General features: G+C 46.3%; 2 protein-coding genes across 2 annotated transcripts; both read right to left on the bottom strand.

Moving 5' to 3' along the window:
• Positions 1–116: 116 nt before the first annotated feature.
• Positions 117–21,322, bottom strand: ulk2 (unc-51 like autophagy activating kinase 2). The gene is made up of 27 exons (XM_011618980.2): positions 20,165–21,322; positions 18,116–18,208; positions 17,947–17,988; positions 14,438–14,470; positions 13,556–13,592; positions 11,700–11,873; positions 11,418–11,491; positions 11,213–11,314; positions 11,077–11,135; positions 10,917–10,999; positions 10,800–10,850; positions 10,634–10,722; positions 10,185–10,353; positions 9,528–9,585; positions 7,232–7,381; positions 5,655–5,800; positions 5,466–5,546; positions 4,830–5,095; positions 4,568–4,746; positions 4,355–4,464; positions 4,135–4,272; positions 3,815–4,056; positions 3,483–3,661; positions 3,261–3,379; positions 3,007–3,164; positions 2,739–2,874; positions 117–2,659 (listed from the first exon to the last, which is right to left on the bottom strand). The coding sequence occupies exons 1-27, from the start codon at positions 20,252–20,254 to the stop codon at positions 2,595–2,597; spliced, it is 3,123 nt and encodes a 1,040-aa protein (XP_011617282.1). The 5' UTR covers positions 20,255–21,322; the 3' UTR covers positions 117–2,594.
• A 753-nt stretch (positions 21,323–22,075) lies between these two features.
• Positions 22,076–24,276, bottom strand: LOC105418711 (uncharacterized). The gene is made up of 6 exons (XM_011618978.2): positions 24,124–24,276; positions 23,451–23,546; positions 23,150–23,262; positions 22,627–22,750; positions 22,392–22,549; positions 22,076–22,306 (listed from the first exon to the last, which is right to left on the bottom strand). Exons 1-6 carry the CDS (start codon positions 24,161–24,163, stop codon positions 22,235–22,237), a joined length of 603 nt encoding a protein of 200 aa, XP_011617280.1. The 5' UTR covers positions 24,164–24,276; the 3' UTR covers positions 22,076–22,234.
• Positions 24,277–24,411: the final 135 nt, after the last annotated feature.

Genomic DNA, 24,411 nt, shown 5'->3' with positions numbered 1-24,411 from the left:
ACGGTAGTTTCATTTAAATCGTAACCTGGTTATAGATTAAATTTCAGATCCATATAGTCAGTGTTCCCTAATGACGTTATAATTTAAAGCCAAATCAAACCCAGACGAAAAGCACATATTTTTTCCTCTTTTTAATAACAAATACTGTTTGTGTTCTATAAAGAACAAAGAAATACACCCCATGGTGAGCGACGCATACATGACAACATGTCTTTTTTTTTTAAAAAAAAGAATAAAATAAAACTGGTGTTTGGAAACTGTTGCATTTTTCAGGGCTGTGACTGACAGTTGGGTGGGTGAGGGGGTCTTCAAAATGCATTCAGATCAAGCTGGACAGGAGAAAACATACGTACATTCAACATTCTAGAGGTTTTACACGTAAAAATGCAGGCTTGGTACCCATGCTTTAAAAAAAAAAAGTCCATCCTCCGTTAACAGTTTATGGTGGGGGGGGGTTGGAACGGTTCTCTGCTCTTCACTCTGGTGTAGTAAAAGGCTTCTTGTGGTTCAGAGTGCTCATGAGGAGGACAAGGGACATCCAGATATGTCTTGTAAAAAGAACAGTACGGAGAACAACAGGCCCACAGACCACCGTGGAGCCTGAGAACACGTCTATATACAGATTCTACAGAGAGAAAATAAAAGAAAGTATTCACACCTGTACAGAGGAGCAAGCCTGTCTGTTATCTGGAGAAGAAGGCACCTCCTTGTCTATCATCAACTGGACTACTGGCCTCAATGCACGCCTAGCAAGCGCACGCAGACATATATACAGTACTGTAGGGAGAGGGGGGGGCACAACTCAAAGGGAGGCAGACGGAGAGGATGTTGGGCAGTGGCGTTAAAGTAGGACAATTTTCCGGAAATGAATGTGAAGACAGATTTCGTGAGATCTTACAACAAACAGTTAGGTATAAAGAATTCAGAGCTGCCATGAGTTCTGTTTTAATTCTTTGGCACACCCCTGTTGTGCCACAATAGGTTTTCCCTATCAAACCCTTGGCAGGCATGAGCGAACGTATCAAATTCTATGTACATATAAAGATTTGTGCTCTCTGAAAGAAAGGGAGACCGATGGCATTGTCAACGCCCCAAAAACTGATATCTAACCCCAAAAGAAGGGAAAGGAATCATCACATGCATCACAAGTATATACAGGTTTGCAAATATCAAGTTTTGTTATTTTAGTTACAGATACCCACAGAGCATAAACCAGAACTCAAGAGAAGTAGGACCAGTTGCCCGTGGCACGTAAACTGCCACGTCAGGCGAGTAAATACAGCGAAAAAAAAAGACAAAAAAACCCAAAACACACTTTTCCAGAGTTGGTGAAGGAAGTACCCAAGTAGTTGCTTTGTTCTAACAATAAATGTTGCCATTATTGGATAACTGCTAATAAATAAAACTGGTGTAAAGCAAGTGGATCTCAGTCAAAACTGTAAGATTTTGTTTTGTTTTGTTGTTTTTAAAAAAAAAAAGAAACTACTAATTCGGTAACGTGTCAAGTAATCCGACCGATCAGCGTCACCATCCGCTCCGTGGAGGATGATGCCAACATTTACTGGAGAGGAGCTTTTGATCGGCTCCTCGCCGGAATATCCGCCGTGTGACAACGTGAACAAACGGTGTCTCAATGAAGTCAATGGATGCTCTTTTTACACAATACAAACATTTGTAGGAGCCATGTATTCATCTGCATACGTGAATCAAATCCCCCAACAAGAGGAAAAAGGTACAGTCCAGCAAATAGTGACCTTTAGCTTCCCCCCCCACTGAGTTGCTAAGCCTTATGGGAAATCAATGCATTGTTAAGCTGGTGATACAGAGAGAGCAGGCAGGTTCGGAGAGATCGGAAACCCTTCACACGTCTACCTCCAGAATGTTTCGACTCCTCTCAATCCAAAATAAAGTGCATGAGCTAACGACACGTGGAAAAATTAAAAACATCCCAACACTATTATAGCTTCTGTAACAGAATCTGATGTCTTTAAATACGAGTTTGTAATGAGTGGATCTGTTACAGTGATCGGCCAGAAGCGTATTGCTGAGCTCTTCCACTTCCGACCATTGCAGTCTTCAACATTCTCAAACACACCAATGTTCTTCTGATCCAATAAATAAAAGAGTAAATAATCACAGAAATCACACAATAAACAGGATACTGTTTTTTCTCTCCCATCTTTAAGTGAACTGCATCATGGGTAGGTTGAGTCTCCCACACAGTCAAAGTCTGGTCCATCCTTGTTTTCTTTTGGTTAAAAAAAAAAAAGAATACTAAAAGATGGAGATTGTTTTGTCGTAGCATAAGGAAAGAAAATGCACTTAAAAGTGCACGCATTGCGTCTTCATCCAGGTTAGGCCTTTGCTTCTTCTGGATCTGCTTTCTTCTTCTTTGGTAGTAAAATTTGTCCATCTGCCGCTTGTCACAGTTCAGGCCGGGACGAAGCCGCTAAAACCAACAGGCGATAAGTTACAGATGAAGCCCGTTGGATGAAAAGTGCCAGAACTGCTACAGGAGGGAGTAGGTGAAGATGGTCCCTGCGTGTGTGTATTCATGCATGTGTATGTGTGTGTGTGTGTGTGTGTGTGTGTTGCTACTCGTATAGCGTGACAGTGCAGTAGCAGAGGGCTGAGATCCTGCGGTCCACGCTAGCCTTGTCTGCAACCAAAAACAACAGATCATCAGTGATAAACTCATGAAACATAGGCCGCGTGTTCGTCTCGGGTGGTTTACTCACATTTGACCACGTTCTCGACGTCTGTGGGGTCCTGCAGGATCTTTGACAGGCCGTCGAGCAGCATGGAGGCCTTGCTGTAGCGGTAGGCGATATCTTCGGTCTGCTTGAACATCTCATCCAGAGCTGCTGACTGGACCTGAAACACACAGAAAACCACAGCAGACTCTTACTCAGAGGTCATGTAAGGTTGGAGAACAGCAGGATCCTCCCTCTCTCTCCCTCTCCAAAGGCCTTCAGGATGTTTCCCTGACTCGTGTCTGACACTCACCATCTCCACTGCGTGGTTGTAGATGAGCTTCTCTGCGGTGACGCTGTTGATCTCGTCCACAAAGCGCTGCTTATCAGAGAAGAAGTGGTTGAGTTTGTCGGTCAGCTGCCGACAGAGGGAGATGCAGCTTTTGTAGCGCTCATTCAGGTTCTTCACCACTGAGAGGAGATGGGGAGAGATATTAACACCACCAATTATCTCTTAAATCTGCCACACTGATGTAAATATTCAGACAAACTCATCAACACCTTTACCTTGTTTGACAGCAGTAGAAGGATTGAGCTTGGCTGATTTAATCTGAGCTTTTGCCAGATGAAGGGAGGAAGCCAGAAGCTGGGCTGCCTTCATGTAAAGCACCAACTGCTCCACCTGCCTGTAGGGGGCAGCACAAGCACGTCAGATAAAAGTCGGGAATGCAGCCTCGTGAATCAATCTTGGATTACAACTAGTTATCAACTGTTTGACATGACCCTTACCCCCACTCTTTGCTGAGCTGACTAATCTGGTCCACTACCACACTGTCCTGCGGAGGGTAGAGCGACGCTGCTGAAACCCCGAGCTCTGTCCCACCAGCTCGAACTGCTGCCATCTCCAGGACGCAGTCAGTGAAGGAAAGCATCATCCGAAGGTGCATCAGAGTGTCCGTATGTTCGCGCTGTTCCAGAAACACATTTAAGGGAGTCAATGATCAAATCAGTCATCCACAGAAATATCGCTTAAGTCATGTGTTAGGGAACGGAATACAATCCGCTTTTCAAACAAATACATAAAATGCTAAAAATATAAATAAAGGAAACACACTCCTTACCTCCATGAGGGTTTCTTCAGGCAGCTCTGGGGCTTCAAAGGTGATGAATCCTTCCAAACTGGGCGGTGACGTCCCATAAGGGACATATCGCAAGCTGCTGGGTGCCCCCTCCACTCCAGGACACATCTGCCCGCCAAAAAAACCTCCTGGAGGGGAGGAACCTATGGCCATGCTCGGAGGAGATCCAACATAGACCCGGCCGCTGGTGGAGCACAGCGATCCAGCTGAGCTGTTGGAGCCCACTGAGAGGATGAGGAGGGAGGAGCTTCATGAGAAACCCTGTAGCTCTACTTCAGAGACCTGATGATGGAGGTACTCACCAGAGGTGGTGCGGGGGCGCGTGCCCAGGTGGCTGCAGGTGGGAGGAGTGCTGCTTTTGGGCGGTGAACCCACAGTGAAGAGGACAGTACGAGGGCTAGCTGACCCACACTGGTGCTGCACGCTGGGACCTGCAGGGGCTGTAGAAGGAGTGCATGCTCTAACTTTCCATCTGAAAGCAGCACTTCAACAGAAGATGCTAACGATGTCACGGCGTAATACCTGTGTCCATCGGTCTCTCTGTGTTCAAGCTGTCGGTGCTGCCCTGATAAGCTTGTCCACCCAGAGTGATTCTGATTGGCTGCTCAGACAGACGACCCGTGCTGACGGATCTGCATCCACCACGACAGACAGCATTAACGGGGGTCAAAGTAACACAGAGATTAAACTAGCAACTTTCAGACAGCAGGGAGTGTCAATGACTCTGGGTCACACCTGCCAAAGGTCCTGCTGCCTTCAGGGGCAGCTGGGCGTCCGGTGTGATATGGGCTGCAGTGGTGGGCGCAGACATCCCGTGCATCTGCTAAAGTCCTGGTGGGCATGGGGCTGTCAGCCAGCGCCATCAAGTTACAGGACGCCTGTGTTTTGGGGATCTTGAACGGTGCCGAAATGATCTGAATCGAAGAAATATATCAGTTTTCGATGGATATGTCACATGATGTCACATTTAAAGTGAGAAAAAAACAAATTAGCTCACCTTAGTTGGGGAGCCAATGATGGTGGGCAGTGGTGACTTCTGCAGCCACTCAGACGTGCGAGGTGAAGAGCCGAGGAGCTTCGTGGGGGAGGAGCCGAGATTGGCCGGCCGGCCTAGCTGTGGGGAGTGACTGCACAGGGACGAGGACGGCTGAATGGGGTCTGACAGCTGCTTGTGGAGCTTTTGTCTTGTCTGGTAGAACTCGGTCAGAGTGGGGGCGCTCTGAAGCCTAGCTCCCAGGAGCTGAGAGGACGGGAAGGGGGAGCCTGGGGAAGGGAGAGGACCTAGATCACAACGCGGTCGAGCTGACGTTTAGCTCCAATAAAAACAGGAGGTTTTACAGAGACTCAGTGTTTGCGGTAAAAATCACTAGTTTGTGTGACTTTCCAAAAAAAGGACAAGAAAGTTCTGTTCTGTTCCTGTTATTCATAACAGTTACCATGACAGTGATCTCCCTGAGACGAATGGAGAAGGTTGTAAGACGTCTGCAGTTTAATATAACGCCATGATTCACACGGACTCATGCCCTTTGTCAACAACAGCCATGAAGCACGGGGGAGAATGAAAACATAGACATTTGCAGTTCTTTGTCTCCATTATGAGAGATAGATGATGTATTTAAAACAGTGAACTCACCGCCTGAGGAGCTGCGGCTGCGAGACTCATGGCTCTGAAGGTGACAGCAGCAATGACCCAGTTGTTCTGGGATAGTGCCCACTGAAGACACAAACAGTCATTTTACTGTAAGCAGTGATTTTGGGGGGGGGGGGAAACAAAGCTAATGCTAGCTTAACCTAGCGGAGGCATGTCTGGACATATCCTTACCAAGCGGTGAGGGAGAGTAGGGCCGTGAACTACCAATAGAGAGGCGCCTGCCTATGGTCTGAGGGACATCTGCAGAGTTGGGGGACCCTGAGCCCACTTTTGGGAACCCCATAGGACTTGTATTAGAGCGTCTCACTGTGCCAGCCCTTAAACAACAAAAAATACATAAAGAATGAGCCACAGGAACACAAATCTTAGCATAACATCTGTTACAATAATTGCACTATTTACATCTGTTATTTGCACTATTTACATCTGTTATTTGTACTATTTACATCTGTTATTTGTACTATTTACATCTGTTATTTGCACTATTTACATCTGGTTATTTGCACTGCTTTCCATACTTTGCACATTTTTACCATGTTTTATCATTATTGTATAGTTAAAACATTCACATAGTTAAAAACTGCATAAATAACCTCTATTGATTCCCATAGGAAATTCAGCACCATAGTTACAGCCTGTATACAGTATATATTTATCTTGGTTGCAAAGACTTTTATATACCCTTTACATATCTGTGAACTCTGTAAATACAAACATATAGATTGATATCATAAACATATATCATTGTGTGTATATATTGTATATACCCATCACAGTTTTATTCACTACTTAAGCACTTCTGGTTAGATGCTAACTGCATTTCGTTGCCTTGTATCTAATAAAGTGATGATATAAATAACAAAAAACCCAGAAACAAAGAACCTGTGGGAGGTTTTGTAGATACTGTAGCTCCTTTAAAAAACAGTCACCCATAAACAAAAGAGCAGGAGTTGGAAGAGGAGCTGCAGCACTGCGCGAGGCCTTTTCAATGACACCTCCTCCATTGAAGTCAGTGAATTTCCATCTGAATATCCAGTCAAGCAGCCTGAAAAGTGCAGATGGTGTCGATTTCACTGCACGTGCCCCGTTGAGTTTGGCGCAAATGTCTGACTCTTTCCTCTGCTTTGTTTCTGACACCATTATATTTCACAGTTCATTGCCTCTCAATGCATAGAGAGGCTGAAGCCAGCAGCGGGAATGTGCACGCATCATCAATTTTCCTTTCAAAATAAAACATAACAACGATTCCAGCTGCTGATTAGCACTATTCTACAGCACCCTCAATCACGGTGCAGTTAAAAACATGAAAATGAAGCAAATTTGCGAGCAGTCCCTGCAGACGTTCAGCCCATCCTCGGCTCCATCAAGTGGGAATAACAATACTGACACATTAAGTCAGACATAATCCTCCCTGAGCAGATTGGGGAAGCCTGACAAACATCCCAGGTGGACTTTATCCATCCCCCCAGATGCGACAAGCCCTGAAGCCAAAGCCAGAAAGTCAAAAAAAACAAATAATATCCCCATACACGAACAATACACATAATTCAGGTGGATAAGAGGAATAAAACTTAAACCCAATACCTTCTCCATAAATACATGGCTGATGTAACGCAGGAGAAACATTCTGGGTGATGACACAACAGCCTGGTATTTCCACATCAGGCCTAATAACTCATTTTACAAACTGGATCCCATTACAGATCCCAGCGAAACTCCAAAAGCCACAGACACGCCCTGCCCCTTACCTCGGCGAGCTGTACAGCGTGGTGGTTGGGCTGCTGGAGAGGTTCTGCTTGATGCGCTGGTAGTTCCGGATCTGCGTGGGCACTGGGATGGGGGTGGTCTCAGCTCGGGGGGACACCATCGGGGTCTGCCCTGAGATCGGTTGCGGCTGGCTGCAGGGGAAGATCGGGCGAACGAGAGGAGTTAGCAGCTCCAAAAAAAAATAAATAAATAAAAATTGCTAATGTTGTCCTCAGTGGTGTCAGCACGTTTAAAATAAAGTTCCTGTAGCCTCAAGTGATTTCTTTGTGTCCTTTCAGGATGGAAGCAGGTTGAGGAAGTTAACTTTTGCCGGACTGAGGGTATGAGTGCAGTTAGTGGGCGGGGCTTCCAAGTAAACACAGGGGCACCTTACGACCTGATTGGTGCTTGCCTCCGCTGAGGGCGGGGCTAAATAACAAGTCCCGACCAATGGAACGGGCCCGGCATGTCCTCTGTTTGGAGCTGAGAGAAGAACTGCAGCTCATTTACATTCTTTGTTATTCCGGAGAGGACAAAATGTTCCTGTACATTAAGTCATGACCCGGTCACAGGAAAAGGGGGGTCTGTGTTTACATATAGAATAAAAAAAATGGGAGGAACAGAGGAAATGGCCGTTACAGAGCAGCACCAGTAGGAAACCGGTATTACGTAACAATGTTCTGGGAGGGGAGAGGGGAAAACACGTGAGGCAAAGAATCGTCTGAACAAAGACACCAAAGAGCAGCTGCTTTGTTGGGATTCTACAAATCTGAGCTATATCATCTACACATCTGAGAGTTTTCCACGATGAAGCTTCTAAGGCTTTTTCTTTCTAGGCTGGCGAACGCTTCACTGATCCCATTCCAGTCATTTTATGACTGAGAAACACAGCGGGCGCGTTTGACCCTCGTTACAAAAGGAATGTTCATTGAACAGCTGTTTTAAACGGTGGAAAAGGGAATAATTGTGGGAGAATTGTGTCCTGTTTTAAACGAGCAGCATAAGAGAGGAGTTATGGTCCAACAACTGCTGAAACATCTTTGTTCCTCCACATTTTAGCTGACTCTTTTTTAAAAAAAAAATATTTTTCTTTATTATCATGCGTTTCACTCCTTCCGACCAGGAACTTCCTTGACCAAGATAAACAACACACAGTTGAGAGGGAAAACAAGGGTGTGACTCTGAGAAAACTGCTGATGTTCCCAAATTGCAAAAGACACCTACTCAGATGAAGAAAATACCAGTTCCTCTTGTGTTAATGGTTGACTATTTATGCAAGCAGTGGGGGGATGGGGGGTTAAAACTGGCCGCAGATACAGTAAGAGGAGGAAGAGGTTCGCTGTAGTCACATGCAAACACAAGAGAAAGGAGACGGATGCAAAGCAGCATGTGAAGTTCTGCCATTTGGAATATTAAGTGCTGAGAACAGCTGACTGCGAAGAGTTCTGAAAACAGCTCTGAGCTGCAAGCGTGATGGATGTTTTCATTGCTTCATTTATCACCCTCCCGGCTGTCGACAAACAAACCCAACCCAATAATCTTTGTCCGCTTTGTCCCTTCCAGAGGAACTCTAATCATAACAGACCGGCGTCACACGTGCTCCTTTATTACAGCGGTGCCTGACTTGCATCACAATAAATATGCAGTAGGAACAGTTTATTTAACAAATCAGACCTGACCGGCGGAAGTCTGTGGACCTTTGACTCCAGGCATCAGTATATGTTCAACTTTTCTTTAACTGAATTAAACATTGAACTGTGTATTTTGTTCACAAGTCTCAGAGTGATTAAATGCAAAAAGCCACAGGGCTGAAGAACACGTGAGGGTGTTTTGATCCTGGGACACGCAGTCAGAGAGGGTGATCGTCATTGCAGGCCAATTCTGGAAGATTTCACACCTCTATCCTTATCCCACGGACCTCAGAGGGTCAGTTGTTGTATTTAGGGCCGCCTCGTTGTAGCTCAACGGCTGATTCATCACTCGTGTGATCGTTAAAGGAAAGTCCGACAATGAGGTCGCTGGAGGTCAGACAGCCAATAATAGAAATACAAAGAAACGCAGGAACTACTGACACACGAAGAATAGATGTTGCAATGCCTGTTAAGTTGAGGTTGTTTATGAAACTGGACTCGGTTTCAGGCCTTTTTATGTGTGTGGTCATTTTACCTGACCTTGTTGATCTCTAAGAGCCTTTTTCTATTGTCCATATTTGAACATTTTGTAACAGTTAGCTTCCTGGCTAACATAAGTATCCAGCAAGAACCATTAATTTGTAGGTTTAAGTAGGTTTCTACTCACCCTCCACACATGAGGAACTCGCTGGATGGCCGGCGCCCCACTCCCATTGGCTGGTCATCTGAGGAGGAATGACAGGATCATGTGATGAAACACCCTTGCAAATGCCCCCCCCCCCCCCTCACAACAGCCTGCACTTTGTTCACTGTCTGAGTGGAGGTCCGCCAGGTGGGCCCATGTAGCAGGTACAAAGCATGATGGACAGGTGTCGGTTTACCAGTCAGAAGTTTAAGAGCTTTTGCCAACTGTTCGCGTCTAAAGTTACAACGTGACGGGGATAGCAGCTGGCTAAGTTACTGGCTTGGAGACGTGTTATTAAATGCGAGCGGGTTTTTGAGCTGCGGGTATCCATGGCAGGTGAAGGTGGCATCACAACATGTGCTCTGTTGCCATGGAGTACAACTTGAGACACCTGTGTGGTTGCATGAAAGACGAGTTCAGCGTATACGGACTAGCGTATCGAGTTCATGTTATTGAAAGAAACGACTATTTTAAAATTAATTGGAGGCAACCGAACCACATTTACCTGCATTAAAATACACCCCGACGTTCTAGATGATCAAAAATGGGAGCTTTCATAGGTCCAGACCAAAAGACCCACCTCTCAGACAAACACTAAGTTGCTGTATGCCAATTTGCACACCGTGTGTTGACACTTACAGCTGTCTGCAGAGATGTGAGGCACTAGGACAAAGTCATCAGTGTCGCAGGAGGAGTTCTTACTGCTGGTGCTCCCTGCAGACTCCTTGGACAGCTGCAGGAAATTGGGCGGACCGAGAGGAGGGGACGACAAACCGTCTTCTGCCAGTGTCTGCATGTCAGGGAGAGACTGTGCGTGTTTGCAGAAGGAGAGGAGACAAAACAAAGGGTTAAGAAGTGGTTGGCTTCACTGGGGTTTTGAGGTGGGGCAAAGCCGACTGTCTAATCACATTAGAACACCGACGTCCTGGGAAATGGACTTAAACTTTGTTCCGGCTGCGTCGGTGTACTTATAACGAGCACTAGCTTTATTGGTGGCGTTAGCAGAAGCAAAAATGAATTATGTTGGAAGAAAATGAGATCTTTTTTAACCATGTGTTGTTTAAAAAAAAGGAGAAAATCAAACTCACAGGTGGGGAGTTGTAGCGGATACACGGAGAGCTGCCACAGGAACTGTCCGTTGCCGTATTGGAGGTGCTCGGGACGGGGACTGGACAAGCTGAGGGGTATGAATCAATAATCAGCTGGATGGACGTCAACATGTCGGACACTGTTTGAGGGAGTGCATTTTCTTACACTTTTTGATGGCAGATGACGGCTCCAGAAAAGGATGACTGAAAAAAGTGTCTGCAAAGTGAAGAATCGGAGTAAGTTAAGAAGATCTTAAGATAAAACCAAACCATCGGCACTTACCAAAGTCCATCCTGTCCTTCTGATTCCTCTGCAGCAGCCCGAGCAGAAGGTCCCGGAGTTGTGGGGACGTCTCACTCGGGATGCTGGGTAAAGACAGATGGGATCAGGAATCCTTTTTGGACACCCAAACAACACAAAACACGTGTCTTTTCAAGCTTACATAGGTTGCAGATTCTTGTTCTTCTCATAGAACATCCTCAGATCTTGAGGACTGTTAGCCTGCAAACACCAGGACAGAAAATTAAAGGGCACTCCCAAAAACGCACGTCTGCGAGCTAGTCGTTCAGAGTATTAACCTGGAACGGTGGTTTTCCAACCAGACACTGGTAGATGACCGTGCCTATGCTCCACAAGTCAGCCTTGGCGTCGTAATTCTGAGACATGATGACCTCTGGGGCCTAAAGGAGCAGAGCTAAACAAGTAAAGATCCAGAGCAACCGACACACACAGGTTCGATTAAAACGACCTTGGATGCACTTGGACAAAGTAAAACACACTGACCATGTACATGGGTGACCCACATAAAGTCGCCGCCATCATGTTGCTCTGGAGATAGCGTGCAAAGCCAAAGTCAGCTGGGGGACAGAAGCGGGACAAGAACCAGTCAGGACACGTGCATCACCATCATTATTATTATGACTGCTAACAGAGCGGTGCTGTGTGGTGTCTGGGCTCAGGTGGAGAGAGAACAGGGTTTATTTGTTTCACTGTCACGTCAAGATTACACAGTAAACAATCCATCCATGCCAGCACACTTCCATAGAGGAATGATTAAGATTGTACCTATTTTGATGCGAATGCCGCTGATGTTGGACTTCTTGCGTCCGGCGTAAGACAGCAGGATGTTCTGGGGTTTCAGGTCGCGGTGGATGATGCCTTTGCTGTTGAGGATGCGCATGGCTGCGGCAATCTGCTGGAGGAAAACTCTCAGCGTGTCCTCCCTCAGCGTCCCTTTAGCTAAAAGAGTGACATTTAAAAAAGGCATAAATGAAAACCTCCAGTCCAGCTCATTGAGACAAACGTCTCCTCAAATGGGGCTGAGAGCGAGGCGTATCGATCGCACTCAGGTGCTTCCTGCTGCAGAAACAAACCCGATCATTTACACCGCTCGTGAATAATGCAAAATAACCAGTGGGGGCTAAAAATAGGTGTGAAGTTATTACTTGCATTCGCTTCACACATTACAACGATGGCGCTTATTGAGATGATTTGAAGCTAATAATTGGCTGATTAAAGTAATAATCCAACAATAAATCACGCAATTGGAGACAGTGGAGCCTATTCTTCCTCGTGGCATCGGTATAAGTCTAATCCCACGCGGGGCTAAGAGGATTCCTCCTTTTTTCTCTGATTCCAGTGTCGGCTCATCAACATTACTCACAGATTACTCCCTGCCGACCTCCGAGATGCTAACGTTGTGCAAGTTGAAGTGTTCAGTTGTGACATGCTCTTATACGAGTGGACTCAGGAGGTAAAATGACATCAACGGGCTGGAAACGTCCTGGCCAACTACCGTTTTAGCATCGCTCAAATTACCCCCACTCCCCAGTCTGACCATGACCTTTTCTGTAAACTGTAAATGTGGACATGTGGGCCAAGTAGATTATGTGAAAGCACAGTGATAACAGAGCTGTGCAATCAGTAATGTGATGGAACAGCGGTGTAAACACCTGAGTTTATCTGTAGGAGGATTGGCAAACTGTCCCGGCGCCCTGAAATACTAAAAGCCTCGCAAATTTAATCGGTGAAAGTGTTCCCAGCTGCTGTGACAGCAGATTAAGAATGTTGTTGTCTGGATCCTGTAACAGATTTATCCCGATATCGGAGAGTATTCATCACGGGACGAACGCGTGTGCAAACAGGAGAAGGCACGTACACTGAATCAATCAAGGTGGAGAGAACATTGGGAAACGGATGTGCTGTCCACTCCTGAGAGGGAGCACGAGATTATTGAGATTCTTTCACCGTTAGTTGATTCACTAGTTAACCATTAGCCTCGTAGGTGAAAAGAGTTTAGCGCTGCCCGACTGCCTCATTTGCTGTAGTAAACACCTCACATTGTAAAACATTATTAGCAAGCGAGGTGGCCCGAAAGATTCTGTAATCCCCCCATGTTTCCGGCTAATCTGGGGTCAGCAGCACCAGTGGAAGCTCCGGGGGGGGGGGGGGGGGGGGGTGGTTTAAATGAATACTTAAGGTTAGCAATAAAAACAGGCACCTTTATTTGAAGGAATACAAAGAAGAGTGTCTAAGAAATTAATTAGCCTGTCTGTTACAAACACTATAAAATAAACCAAACACGCATAGACTTTGCCAGCATCCATTCGGTAATGACGAGGAGCCTTTAAACTTGTGCCACGGCTCAGATTATAGCGAATGCTAAATGCTACGCCATGAAACACGGTGCTGAGCAGTTCACAAGCAGAGAAGAAAGGCTTTGTACTGTCAGAGCGCGCTGCCCACGTTGAAAACGCAACAGGCCGAGCCATTCATCGACGCACGTGCAAGACACAGTCTTTCGGAGTTCACGCGCGCAATGATATGCAGGCATTCCTGGACCTGTCATCTTTCCTGTAGAACCAGTAACTTTATCATGATGAAGAGTCTGAGCGTGAGTTTCAGATTACTGCCACGCTTACCTTGCAGGTAATCAGCGAGATCCCCTCCGTTGCAGTACTGTAGGAAGACACAAAGGAGTATCATGAGTATTAATAACCAGCAGGTGGACTTAAACCAGCCAGAGTTGCAGCTATAGATGCTGTTCTTGAATTTATTGGAGATTCAGAGGCTTTTAACATTTGTTTTTCACATTTCTGGCAGCGGAACATGTGAGATGACAGAACGTAAAACAGTTCATTCTTGCTTCCACCACAGTTACAAGCGCCAGAAGACATTAAATTCATTATCCGCTCATCTGTCAGGGGAGAAAAAACGTATTTTTTGTTGGGTCGTTCTGCCTTGAGTGTCACAAAAAGCAGGTGAAATTAAAACAAACTCCTGGCCACAGGTGTAAAAAGTCATATTTTCTTTCCCCCATAACAAACATAAAAACTGAGTAAAGAGCAGAAATCTAATGTTGGAAATATTGCAGTTGTTGGTGATAAACAAGATTCCAGAGGATTATTACTGGACTGCTCTACCGAGCTAAACATAGCTCAAAACATGAATCTAAAGCAGAGGCTTTCATGGAAAGCCATTCCTAGAAAACGTGGGGGGGGGCGGGGGGTTGTTTTCTGTAACATGAGGTGCACTCATGGCTTGCGAAAGGAGCGAGGCGGTTTGAAAACACGTGATGTTGGCAAGCCCAGGCAGCGAACCGAGACAGTGTGGAGGAGAACAAACAGGGAAGGAGGAACAAATGCAGCTGGATGCAAATCACCGGCGGATAACCGTCAATGTTCTGCTGGGGGGGGACCATAAATCATGTCCTGAACCCAAACAGAACTAGTTTAGCAGCACGGATGTTATCTAAAAACAAAACAACATGTGAAATCTGCACACAGACACATTTATTTACTTGCCTCCATGACCAGGAAAACCGAGTTTGGAGTTTCCTGGAAGAGAAGAGAGCGACAGGATCAGTTGCCGAGGACTTTTGGATAAAGGCTCGTAAAAGTTGGTGTCATCACCATAAGGCTAAACAGAATAACTGTTACTTCTGCACCATTAAGATTGTTGTTTCTTAACCAAACAAGAACAAAGCCGCCCAGCTCGACGCGCAGATACCTGCTGACCTTTGGCACCGGGAAAGTGCCGCCGTTTAAGGCGAGTGGCGTGTGACCACCACGGGCTAATGGGCTTGGGTTGTTTGGTTTGTAAGGAGCTCAGCCTTTTCCAATCCTACTGTGTTTTCTCCAACTGGGGCAGGTGGTGGTGGGGGATGGGCTCCCTGTGTGTGTGTTGAAGGGGCTTTGAGGGGGTTACGTAATGAGCAGGCACACATTCTGCTGTGCAATCTCTATTAGAGCCGGGGGGGGAGGTTGTGAGTGAGGGCCAGGGGTCAGAGTGTGACTGAAGTATCACTGTGTCATCACAGAGGGAGACATGCACGCAGAGGTGGATGCTGGTCAGGCCTGGAGACGTCAACGACAGCTGATATCGATGAACGGCGGCGTGCTTCTAAGAAAAACCGCTCGCCTGGAGGAACATCGGCGGTGTTTGTTTAGGAAGCAGGGCAGCCGCACTTGCCCCCAGTTCGTTACGTTGCCTAATTGCTGAAGAGGTGAGATGAATTTCAAGAGGCAGGTGGCGACAGCGACGCACAGGGCAGCCTTTGTCTGCCAGGACTCAGCAGATCCAGCAGTTATGAAAGTGCTGCTACGCTAATCAGGGGACTTTGGGCGCCGGGCTGAGCTTGAAACATCCCATTCCACAACAAAACGAGATACAACGGGTGATTTGCGTCACCGCGTTTATGGTTTCACAGGTCAGACAAAGGGACAGAAGTAGTTTATTACCTTCTGACACATGCAGTGGACCTCTGGAATAATCCAGAAGCCAAACAAACACGGTGTCTAGTTCAGATATTGCGTCACACTGCAACTTCAGTGCTGCCCGTTATGTAACGATATGTTGGGGGGGGGGATATGGGAAATGGAGGGGGCAGGGAGTGTGTGAGCAGCCCCGTCCTCATTTACTTGTGTCACACAAGCGTAATCCTGGCGATAGGGAGTAAATAGATGTCATCTGAGAGCAGCAGCAGGAAAACGTCAATTATGGCCGACTGGGGACAAAAGGTCAAAAGTGCTCGCTGGGCAAAGGGAGGGGGAGTGTTTATTATTTTGCAGGTGTACAATTTGTCTCAGCACTGGCACACGCGGTGCACACAGGCGGCTGATTCAGCCACAGGGAGGAGAGGAAGTCACATGTCACATGACTGTTACAAAAGCTCCAGGACAGGAACCACGACACTGTCGCAACCCTGAATATTTCGTAATCTGTCGGTCCGCCACAAACAAAAAACCACGTGCTTGCGTGGCTGCGTGCGACCGTCAGACACGCAAAGCACATATTTGATGACTGGATGCATGACTGGGAGCAGGTTCCCTGTGAAGGAATGTGGAGAGGTCCCAAGGAAGGACGGACGGAGAGCACGTTTTCTAGGAAAACTCGCAGTTTTAGACACAGACGAGGAAGGTGGGGGGCCTCTATTGAGCCTGGAACACAATGTTCTCTCAGTGAAACACCGGCTGATGAAAACTGGCGCATAAACATCTTAAAAACCGCCGTCCACTTCCTGTTTATCGAAACTGTTATCTACCTTTTTGGAACGGCGCTAATAAAAGCCACAGATACAATCCAGCCTATTAGAAAAGCACATGGTTGGTTTTGTGCAACACTGGGATGGAGATTTGCTGCACATTAAAGAGGGTCCTGACAAGAGATCACCTCCCACGTCAACCCGACGACCTCCCCGCAATGCAGCCGTCTGACAGAGAACGTGAAACCGCTCACGTTTCCCCGCGCACGCCGGCGTTAGCAAAGCCCTCCAATGTGAAACTAGACACACAAAAGCATGCAATGCTTTGTAGTGCTAACAGAGGTCCTCCTGCATCCTGCCATGTCCACCGCATCAACGGGGGAATCTAGCAGCAGCTCCAGAGGGAGCGCGTGCTACACGAACACCTTCGCCTTCTCTGATCAAATGCACGAGCGAGGTGTGTCGCACGTACCGATGTTCCATTTCCTGTTCGGTTTTGGCGGACCAGTCATGTTAGAGCATGTGGTTGGCATCCTCGCCGTTAACCACATCCAACAACCAAAACCGATCTGAAAATAGAGGCTATAGGCGGCGACGTTTCCAAAGGGCGGCGACCTTTCTGAGTGGAAAGTGGCTGCGTTCTATCCTAAAACATCGAGCGCCGGAGTCATCAGGCTCCAGAGGAGGTCAACGTCTCGTGTAACAGAGGAGAAGCTGAAGTTGGGAACTGAAGGGCTGGCTGCTAAATTAGCATCGCTGTCTGTGCCGAGTCATGATGGAGAACCTCTGCCACCTTCATCTGGAGCAGATTATTACGTAAACGGGCCTGAGGAAAGGATGAAGAGATGGGCGGAGGAGGACAAGGGTGGACAGACAAAGCCAGGCCTACACAAACACAGGAAGCACCGCTGCTGTGTGGGAAGTGCTTCATCATCGCTGCTAAGGCTTTCTACTGCTCACAGCTTTCTGTTTATCAAGGGCCCCTGAGAGCTTTGGTCACCGTCAGTTCAGGGCGTTGTAAAAAAAAAAAATATCACGGGACACGTTCAGACCGAGAGAATAATAGATCTTATAATCATCTGCCCACAGGATATTTCACTCTCGTCCTGTTCTCCCTGGGTTTATTTGAAAAAACAAGCAAATCCGTTTAAGCAGCTTGGCTGTAAACCATCAAGCGCCTCTGTGGCGAGCAGCTAATATCACGACAGCTGTCGGGCACTCGAGCGACACCCACAACGGGACCTGTATTCTTAAACCTCTGCTAATGAAGGCGTGAGGAGTACGTGATGCTCAGCCAGGCGCAGCTGAAAGGAAGCTGTTAAAGGCGGCTCGTGCGGCATCTCGCCCGTCAGAAGCAAGTGAAAATGGGACTTCATGTGTTCTGCTCTGCTGTCCAACCTGCTTTGAAGAAGCCATCACGGTGGACAGATCAAAGCAACAAAGACAGAGGAGATGCGGAGGTCCACACAGTTCCCTTTTTTCCCCAAAGACAAAGAATGGAGGAATAAAAACGGCACCTTGTGGTTTGTCATGCAAGTTCTTAGCAAATGATGACCGAGTCACGTGTCGAGTGTTTGCATTCGAAGCGCCCGTGTGAGATTCAGACGTGCGTGTCTGCGGCTGTAGGGGCGACAGGTGTGAACCGCTGCAGAAGCATGAACCTGGGTCAGCCAGGTTTATTAGGAAAGACCCAGATACAGGGAACGAAAAGCTTATCAGCAGTGACTTTAAGCACTGCTGATAGTAAAAATCAATGCACTCGACAGGCGAGCGTCAGGGCTGCTGCTGCAAGATAAAGAGTTGCTTTATTTGAGATTAAACATCGCTTACCTGGACATCATAAAGCCCCACAATGTTTTCATGCTGCAGCTCCTTTAATAAACACAGACAAAGAGAAAAATCTGAGGTTATTTTCTGAGTTTGTTCCACGATCTGAAGGTTCTCTCAAGTCTCAGACCGGGCCAATGTGACGATAAAGACAATTACGGGTCACGCTCACCTTCAGGATTTTAATTTCCTTGCCAAGAAGGATCTGGGACTTGGACAAGTTCTTCTTATTAATGCTCTTGATGGCCACCTCCCAGTCGGTCTTCTGTGGACGGCAGTGAGAAGCATTTAAAGCTACTTTAAGGCAACGCCATGGGCATCATTCCACATTTCTCCCCTAAGGAATATCTCCTGGCTTTTATGATGAGCGCACATTCACTTCCTGCTGAATTACTCTTTCAGCAGCCCTTTGTGGACGGGGATGAAATAGCTACAGCTTTTTCAACACGCGGCTTAAACTTTCCCTCAGGATGCCGTTTGGCTGAAGCGGATCCTGGTCTTTGTTTTGCAAACTTAAAGGACGACCCGCTAGCTAAAGAAAAGATAGAACGTCTCATTATCTGTCGAAACGGACGAAGAGTGCAAAAGGAATTTGAAAAGTGGCAAGTTAGCGCGATTTTGTTAGCAACATGAACTGGAGAAGCCTATTAATAACGCTTAATAACCCAATACCAGCGGCACTGCAGGAGCATTTTAATTTACACTGACGCACAAGAGGCAGAAAAGGGCCTGTGCTAAAAGCCACGTCTGCCGGCCCGATTAAATTGTGTCAGCATCACTGGGCGGCCGGCCTGAAGAAGACAGGAAATTCATCCATCCCAGATTCCCAGTAACACTCGGCCACGTCGGTTTTCAGGCCATCCTTTTGTGCTGAATGACCACACGCTCGGATGACGGCGAGAGGGAGACAGCAGACGTCCAGAGAGAGAGGACAGGGACCTATTTCCTGCCTCAGAGGATGAGATAATGTTTCCAGATGAGCTCCTGCAGTGGGTATATAAAGACTTTCAGTGGTCACATGAGCTCAGGACAGACACCCAGGAGAGAACACAGCTACGCCCTTCAGAAATCCTCACTCAAGCCGTATGGACCATCGGTAAACAGAGGCTGTCGGCTCGCGGTGTAACGCCGGAGCATAAGCTAAGCTAACGGCTCGCTTGGAGATCACCTAATGCAGAGTCATGCGAGGCACGCTGAGCAAAAACAAAGGCGAGCCTTCGTTTTTCCAAAATAAGGCGTGAGCTCATACATGAATCACCCCCGTTGACAGAGCCGAGAGTCTCCGCGGGATTAGCATCGTTGTTCAAAGGTGTCACGATCGTTCATCGGGAGGCATCTTTCCCAACGGATCATTCCGGCTAATGTGACGCTGACATGTCACTTTAACTGCATGACATAAATATAGCTCAACTCCCAGCATCTGGCCTGACAGTATTCCGTCCTTTATAGACGTCAACCCTGAAATGGATGAATCAGAAAACAAGGAGGATGATTAGTTTGCTTTGAAAATAATCCGCGACACAACTCACGTGCAGGTGACTCTGACCTTCCTGCACCTCTCAGCTGTGGAAATAATCCTATAAATAGTCCGACCAGCACGGAGATGACGGGCCTTAAACTGGAGACTGATCACATGCTGGTGCCGACATAAGGTGAGCATCACCGGACCTGACCTGGTGGTTGTTATCCAGACATCATGAGACGGAAGCTGTTCTGCAGCAGGGCACGTGTTAGTCTTAGTGTGTGTGTGTGTGTGTTTAAATGCTCCAAGTTGGCTTTCATTGAGAGAACCAGGACCATCTGTTTCACACTAGTGTCAATAGGGGCAAATGATGCCAGCTGCATCACACACACACACGCACACGCACACACAAACCTTAATCATATGGATTTACATTTACAGGAGAAAATTGTCCCGCAGTTACATGGAGGCTTGTGTCCCTATTTCCTCAGAGTCATTCACTGCTGCCTGACTAAGGCATTTTATGAATGAACCACAACATAAACGCATTTGTCTCCGACGCTGTAGCTGATGAAACGCCTAGAAAGGGTCCGTTTAGTCATAAATTGGGGGAAATGCTGCCACTCCAAGTAGGCGACGGCCCACGTACTCCGCCGAAGAACTGCATTTAACACTGCGCCTGACCCAGATTTTAAAAATGAAGATTCACGCTCCTCCCTGCAAAAGAAGGGAGAGAAAAGACAGCAGACATTCCATTACCTTCCTGTGTCTTCCTTTGAACACCACAGCAAAGGCTCCGTGTCCAACCAGATCTTTTCGGCTGTACTCAAAATCTCCCACGGTCTCCATTGCAACGGGATGATGGTCCAGAACTGATGGACGGCTTAGAGATGTTGCTCTCTTGCTCAGAGACGTTTGCAAATTTATCCGCCGAGTCCTGGGGATGCTGCACCTTGTGCTGCCGAGTTATTTCATGGTAAACTGATATGTGTCTTATTGCATTAAAAAAAAAAGGAGGCGGTTAGGACATGGTGCACTCACATGTCCTTTGGAGGATGAGATGTGTGCAGAATCACACAGAACAGACGGCTCTGAGCCTTGATAACAAAAATCCTGAGCTAAACTGTATCAGTACCAGCTGTCAGTCTCTGACCCAGTTGGGTAGCTTGGGTGCAGCTTTGCATCACTACCAAAATAGGCTCAATATCTTGCTCTGTCCAAGTCACCTGACCTTCAGTCTACATGATGGCACCAGGGCTGGACATGACCATGCAAAGATTGAAAACAGATGCAGACATAGAGCTATCTGTTAGCCTGACAGTGACATAACCGTGTGGCTACACCTAGCGTCATCGCTGATGCCCGGAGCAGGTCACAGCAAACCTGTTTGGAATAGCACACAAATCGCCTGTTATTTGGCTGGCATTTTACCCAGCTTCATCTATTTCCGTCTAAAGATACGCTCGAGGAGATATTACAAGAAGCTAGCGGACGGCTAGTCCAATGTTAGCATTAAAAAAAAAATCTGAAGGATGCAACACAAATGTCACAACATTTGTGCCGTTTGTCCGACGATTTTAGTCCTCGGTCGTCTTCGAAAACACGTCCTAGATGCAGGAGATGTTTTCCTCCTCTTGGAAATCGCTGCCGTCTCCCCAGCGGACATTAATTTTATCCATGACACACAGAAGAATACTTTGCTGTTTCCTCCATCGACAAGGCGGACGGCTGTGAGCAGAGGAGGCGGCCGGTGAAACGGGCTAGAATAAAATCCAGGCTACGTTACGGTGGATTCGCGAGTGTATATAAACTGTACTGTATTGATAAAAAAAAACAAAATCAGTTTAGGGTCTCTGACAGTGCGACAGGGAGCGACTCCATCGCTTCTGTCGTCACGTTGAACAATAATGGAAACGAGTTCTGAGCGTGTATATAAGCGCGACGCGTCCGCGCAGGACGGCCGCAGCACTCCTTCCGCCGCGAAAAGTAGTCCGACTTCTGAGCGTTGGCTGCAGCAAGAGACCCCACTGAGGACTTGCTTTACTCTGTTATTTCACAACCCTGACAAAATAGACTGCAATCATAAAATCTATGCGCGAGTGTCTATGGGTTAACTAAATTTAAAGTCTGTCACGAATATTGAAGCAAAGCTAATTCTGACATGTATGCCTACATCGTTTATGTTTTTTGGTTTTTTTTTAAATTATGTGTCAATACATAATGATCCCGGAAAAATAATCTCAAAATCATATTGCGAAACAATTAATTGCAATAGATAGCACGCCTGTGCATAGGTGTCGCCCTCTAGTGTCAGAAAATATAGTAGAAGCTGTTATCTGAAATTAGTCTAAAGCTTTGTAAAATGTTTTTTCTTTCCCTTTTTACTCCATTGTCCATCAGTAATCTTAAAAAAAATCCCTAAATGGCAGGTTTAAAGGTTTTCAATCATCAAAATAGTTCATTAAAAATGTAAGTTCTGAACAAAATCCTAAAAATGACACAATTCCAGGAATTAAAGATTAATGAGATTATCAAAGAAAGAATAAATCCACATAATAATAAACCAATAAACACTGAATGCTTAGCTAAAATAAAAACCTATTTAAATAACTCACAAAAGTAAATTCATTTTCAAATGACATGCAAAAATAGAAATAAAAGCCCAACGCATTACAAATGCAAGCTTTTATGATAAAGTATTTCATTTTTCCAGGCACAATGACTTTTAATGATTTTAAAGCAAACCAGACCTTAAATACCAGGAGGTCAATAATGGTAAAAGCGATGTCATAAAGTCAATCCGATTGTCTGAATTAAATATTTTGTTGTTCACTGGCTCTTTTTATTTTCTGGTGTCTCGTCACTGGTGAGATATTTAACATGCGTCCATATACACCACATCTGCAGGAAAAAAACACCCCAACAGATGCTCAGTCGAATTGCATTGACTTCAATAAATTGAATTTCTGCGACTTGATATTTCTACCTCCACAGACAGGGCCAGCAGGCGCCCTGTAACCAGCAGAAAGGTTCCCAGACCCTGGATCCAGACAGGCAGCTGCAGCCCCTTGTGATGCATGTAGAGCCACAGGGGGAGGCAGTGGAGCCCGCTCACCACCCACAGGCCCAGAGGGGTCCGAAACCCTGGTGCCAAGGGGAGACGACACAACCTCGATAGGAAACCTGGGATCCACATCACGTTTATTCACTCTCAATCTCACCGTTTGCCATGACGGCCTGTACGAAACGAGGGCTGGCGGCAAAGCTGTCCTTCCAGTGGTCGCCTCTGGCGTTGTGGTTGCAGACAAACACGCACCATTCCACAGTGCTCACCAGCCAACCCCACTGAAAGGCAAGAAAACACGTTTACATCAAACATCTATGTGATCTGTGCAGATCAGAAGCTGGTTCAAAGGATAGTTCAGGTATGAAATCATAGACCAAGAGATACAACCAATATCAGCAATAAAACTGTTGTACACCCTCATCTATCTCTTAATTCAGGACTTAAGGTTGACATCTGGAAACTAAAAAACACTTTTTAGTTAATGCAAAGGCCTCACTCATTAAGTGAATTTGCTCATCCATCTCTGTTCATGCCCCAGTCCAGCTTTATGACGCGGCCTCTGTTTCTTTAATCGTAGAAGTTCGATGGGTGACTTAAGCATGTTAAGATCAGAGTCCTGCACTCAGTGATCACACAGGCACCTAATTCATGAAGGGTGGTGGGTTGGATCCGCTCACCTTGAACAAGCGGCTCCACAGCATCCCTCTGCCCACGTTATCCACCACTACATCCAACCAAGCTCCAAACCTGGAGCTCTGATCCAGACGCCTCGCCAGCCAGCCGTCCACTCCTGCACGGATACATTCAGTCATAACAACCTACCTGCGACCTGCACTTGGAAATACCATGTTAAATTCCTTAAACGCAGTATTGTACACGGCACATGGCAAAAATAAATGGAGAGCGAACAGAACGTTTAGTGTGTTGATGTAAACATTCACAACATCAAGGTTTCAACCATGTTGTCAGCCTTTTTACCATCCAGAGCGATGAAGACTGAGTAAAGGGGGACAAACACTGATGGGGTCTCAGAGGCAGCCCATGCAGCGAACACCAGGCCAATCCTGACATACCCTGAAAACAAAGAGAACAGCCACAACGCTCCTCAACATCACTGGACGTGAGATTCATTTCACACACATACAAAATGTAATTCTCAAAGAGACAATTGCAGCTTTAGGAAACATTTTAAATGGTTTTGGATGGTTTTTTTTGTAGTAACACAGCTAATCTAATCTGAATGATCCAAAATATATTTAACTGATTTCATAAACTTGATTGCTAATGAGTTTCTTGTGTTCCACCTTGGGGACAAGCTTCCATAAGAAAACAATAATTTTACAAATCTGTCATTTCAAATCAGAATATATTTGTTGTCTTGCTCTGACTATGGCGCAGTTTAAATTGGTTTGCATGCGAGTCTTTTAACACTACTATATGACAAAAATCTGAAATAGAAAGCATCTCAATAACAGGTACACACTTTCCCATCTAACCTGGAGACCGTTTTGGTGCTTTCAGTTTTAAAGTGCTGCTCGCTGCTCAGTCAACCCCGAGTTTTAATAATTCCAACAATATTAGTGTGCAATATTAGCTACAATTGGCCAGTGCCCTATTCATCAAAGTGGTTTTCTTTAAATGTATTCCTCACCGATAATATTTGGCCAGTAAAGCAGAATCTCGAATCCCATTTCCGGGTCGGTTATGGGACGCGCGACTCATCCGGAAACGAAGATGACGCAATTGGCGGACGCTACAACTATAAAGCGCGTAGAAGAAGAAGATGATGACGCAACGTTCAGCGTCAGCTAGCAAAACAAAATGTAGCATTTGTAGTCGCATTCGCAGACCGGTCCTCTAGGTTGATCTGCCCCAGCATGGTTCTATCAGGGTATAGACATAGTATACAGAGAATCCATTAGATCTATATGTCGGCGTT

This window comes from Takifugu rubripes, chromosome 11, assembly GCF_901000725.2.
Source record: "Takifugu rubripes chromosome 11, fTakRub1.2, whole genome shotgun sequence".
NCBI lineage: Eukaryota > Metazoa > Chordata > Actinopteri > Tetraodontiformes > Tetraodontidae > Takifugu > Takifugu rubripes.
Note: the sequence above shows the minus strand (reverse complement) of the source record. Positions and strands in the feature narration are given on the sequence as shown.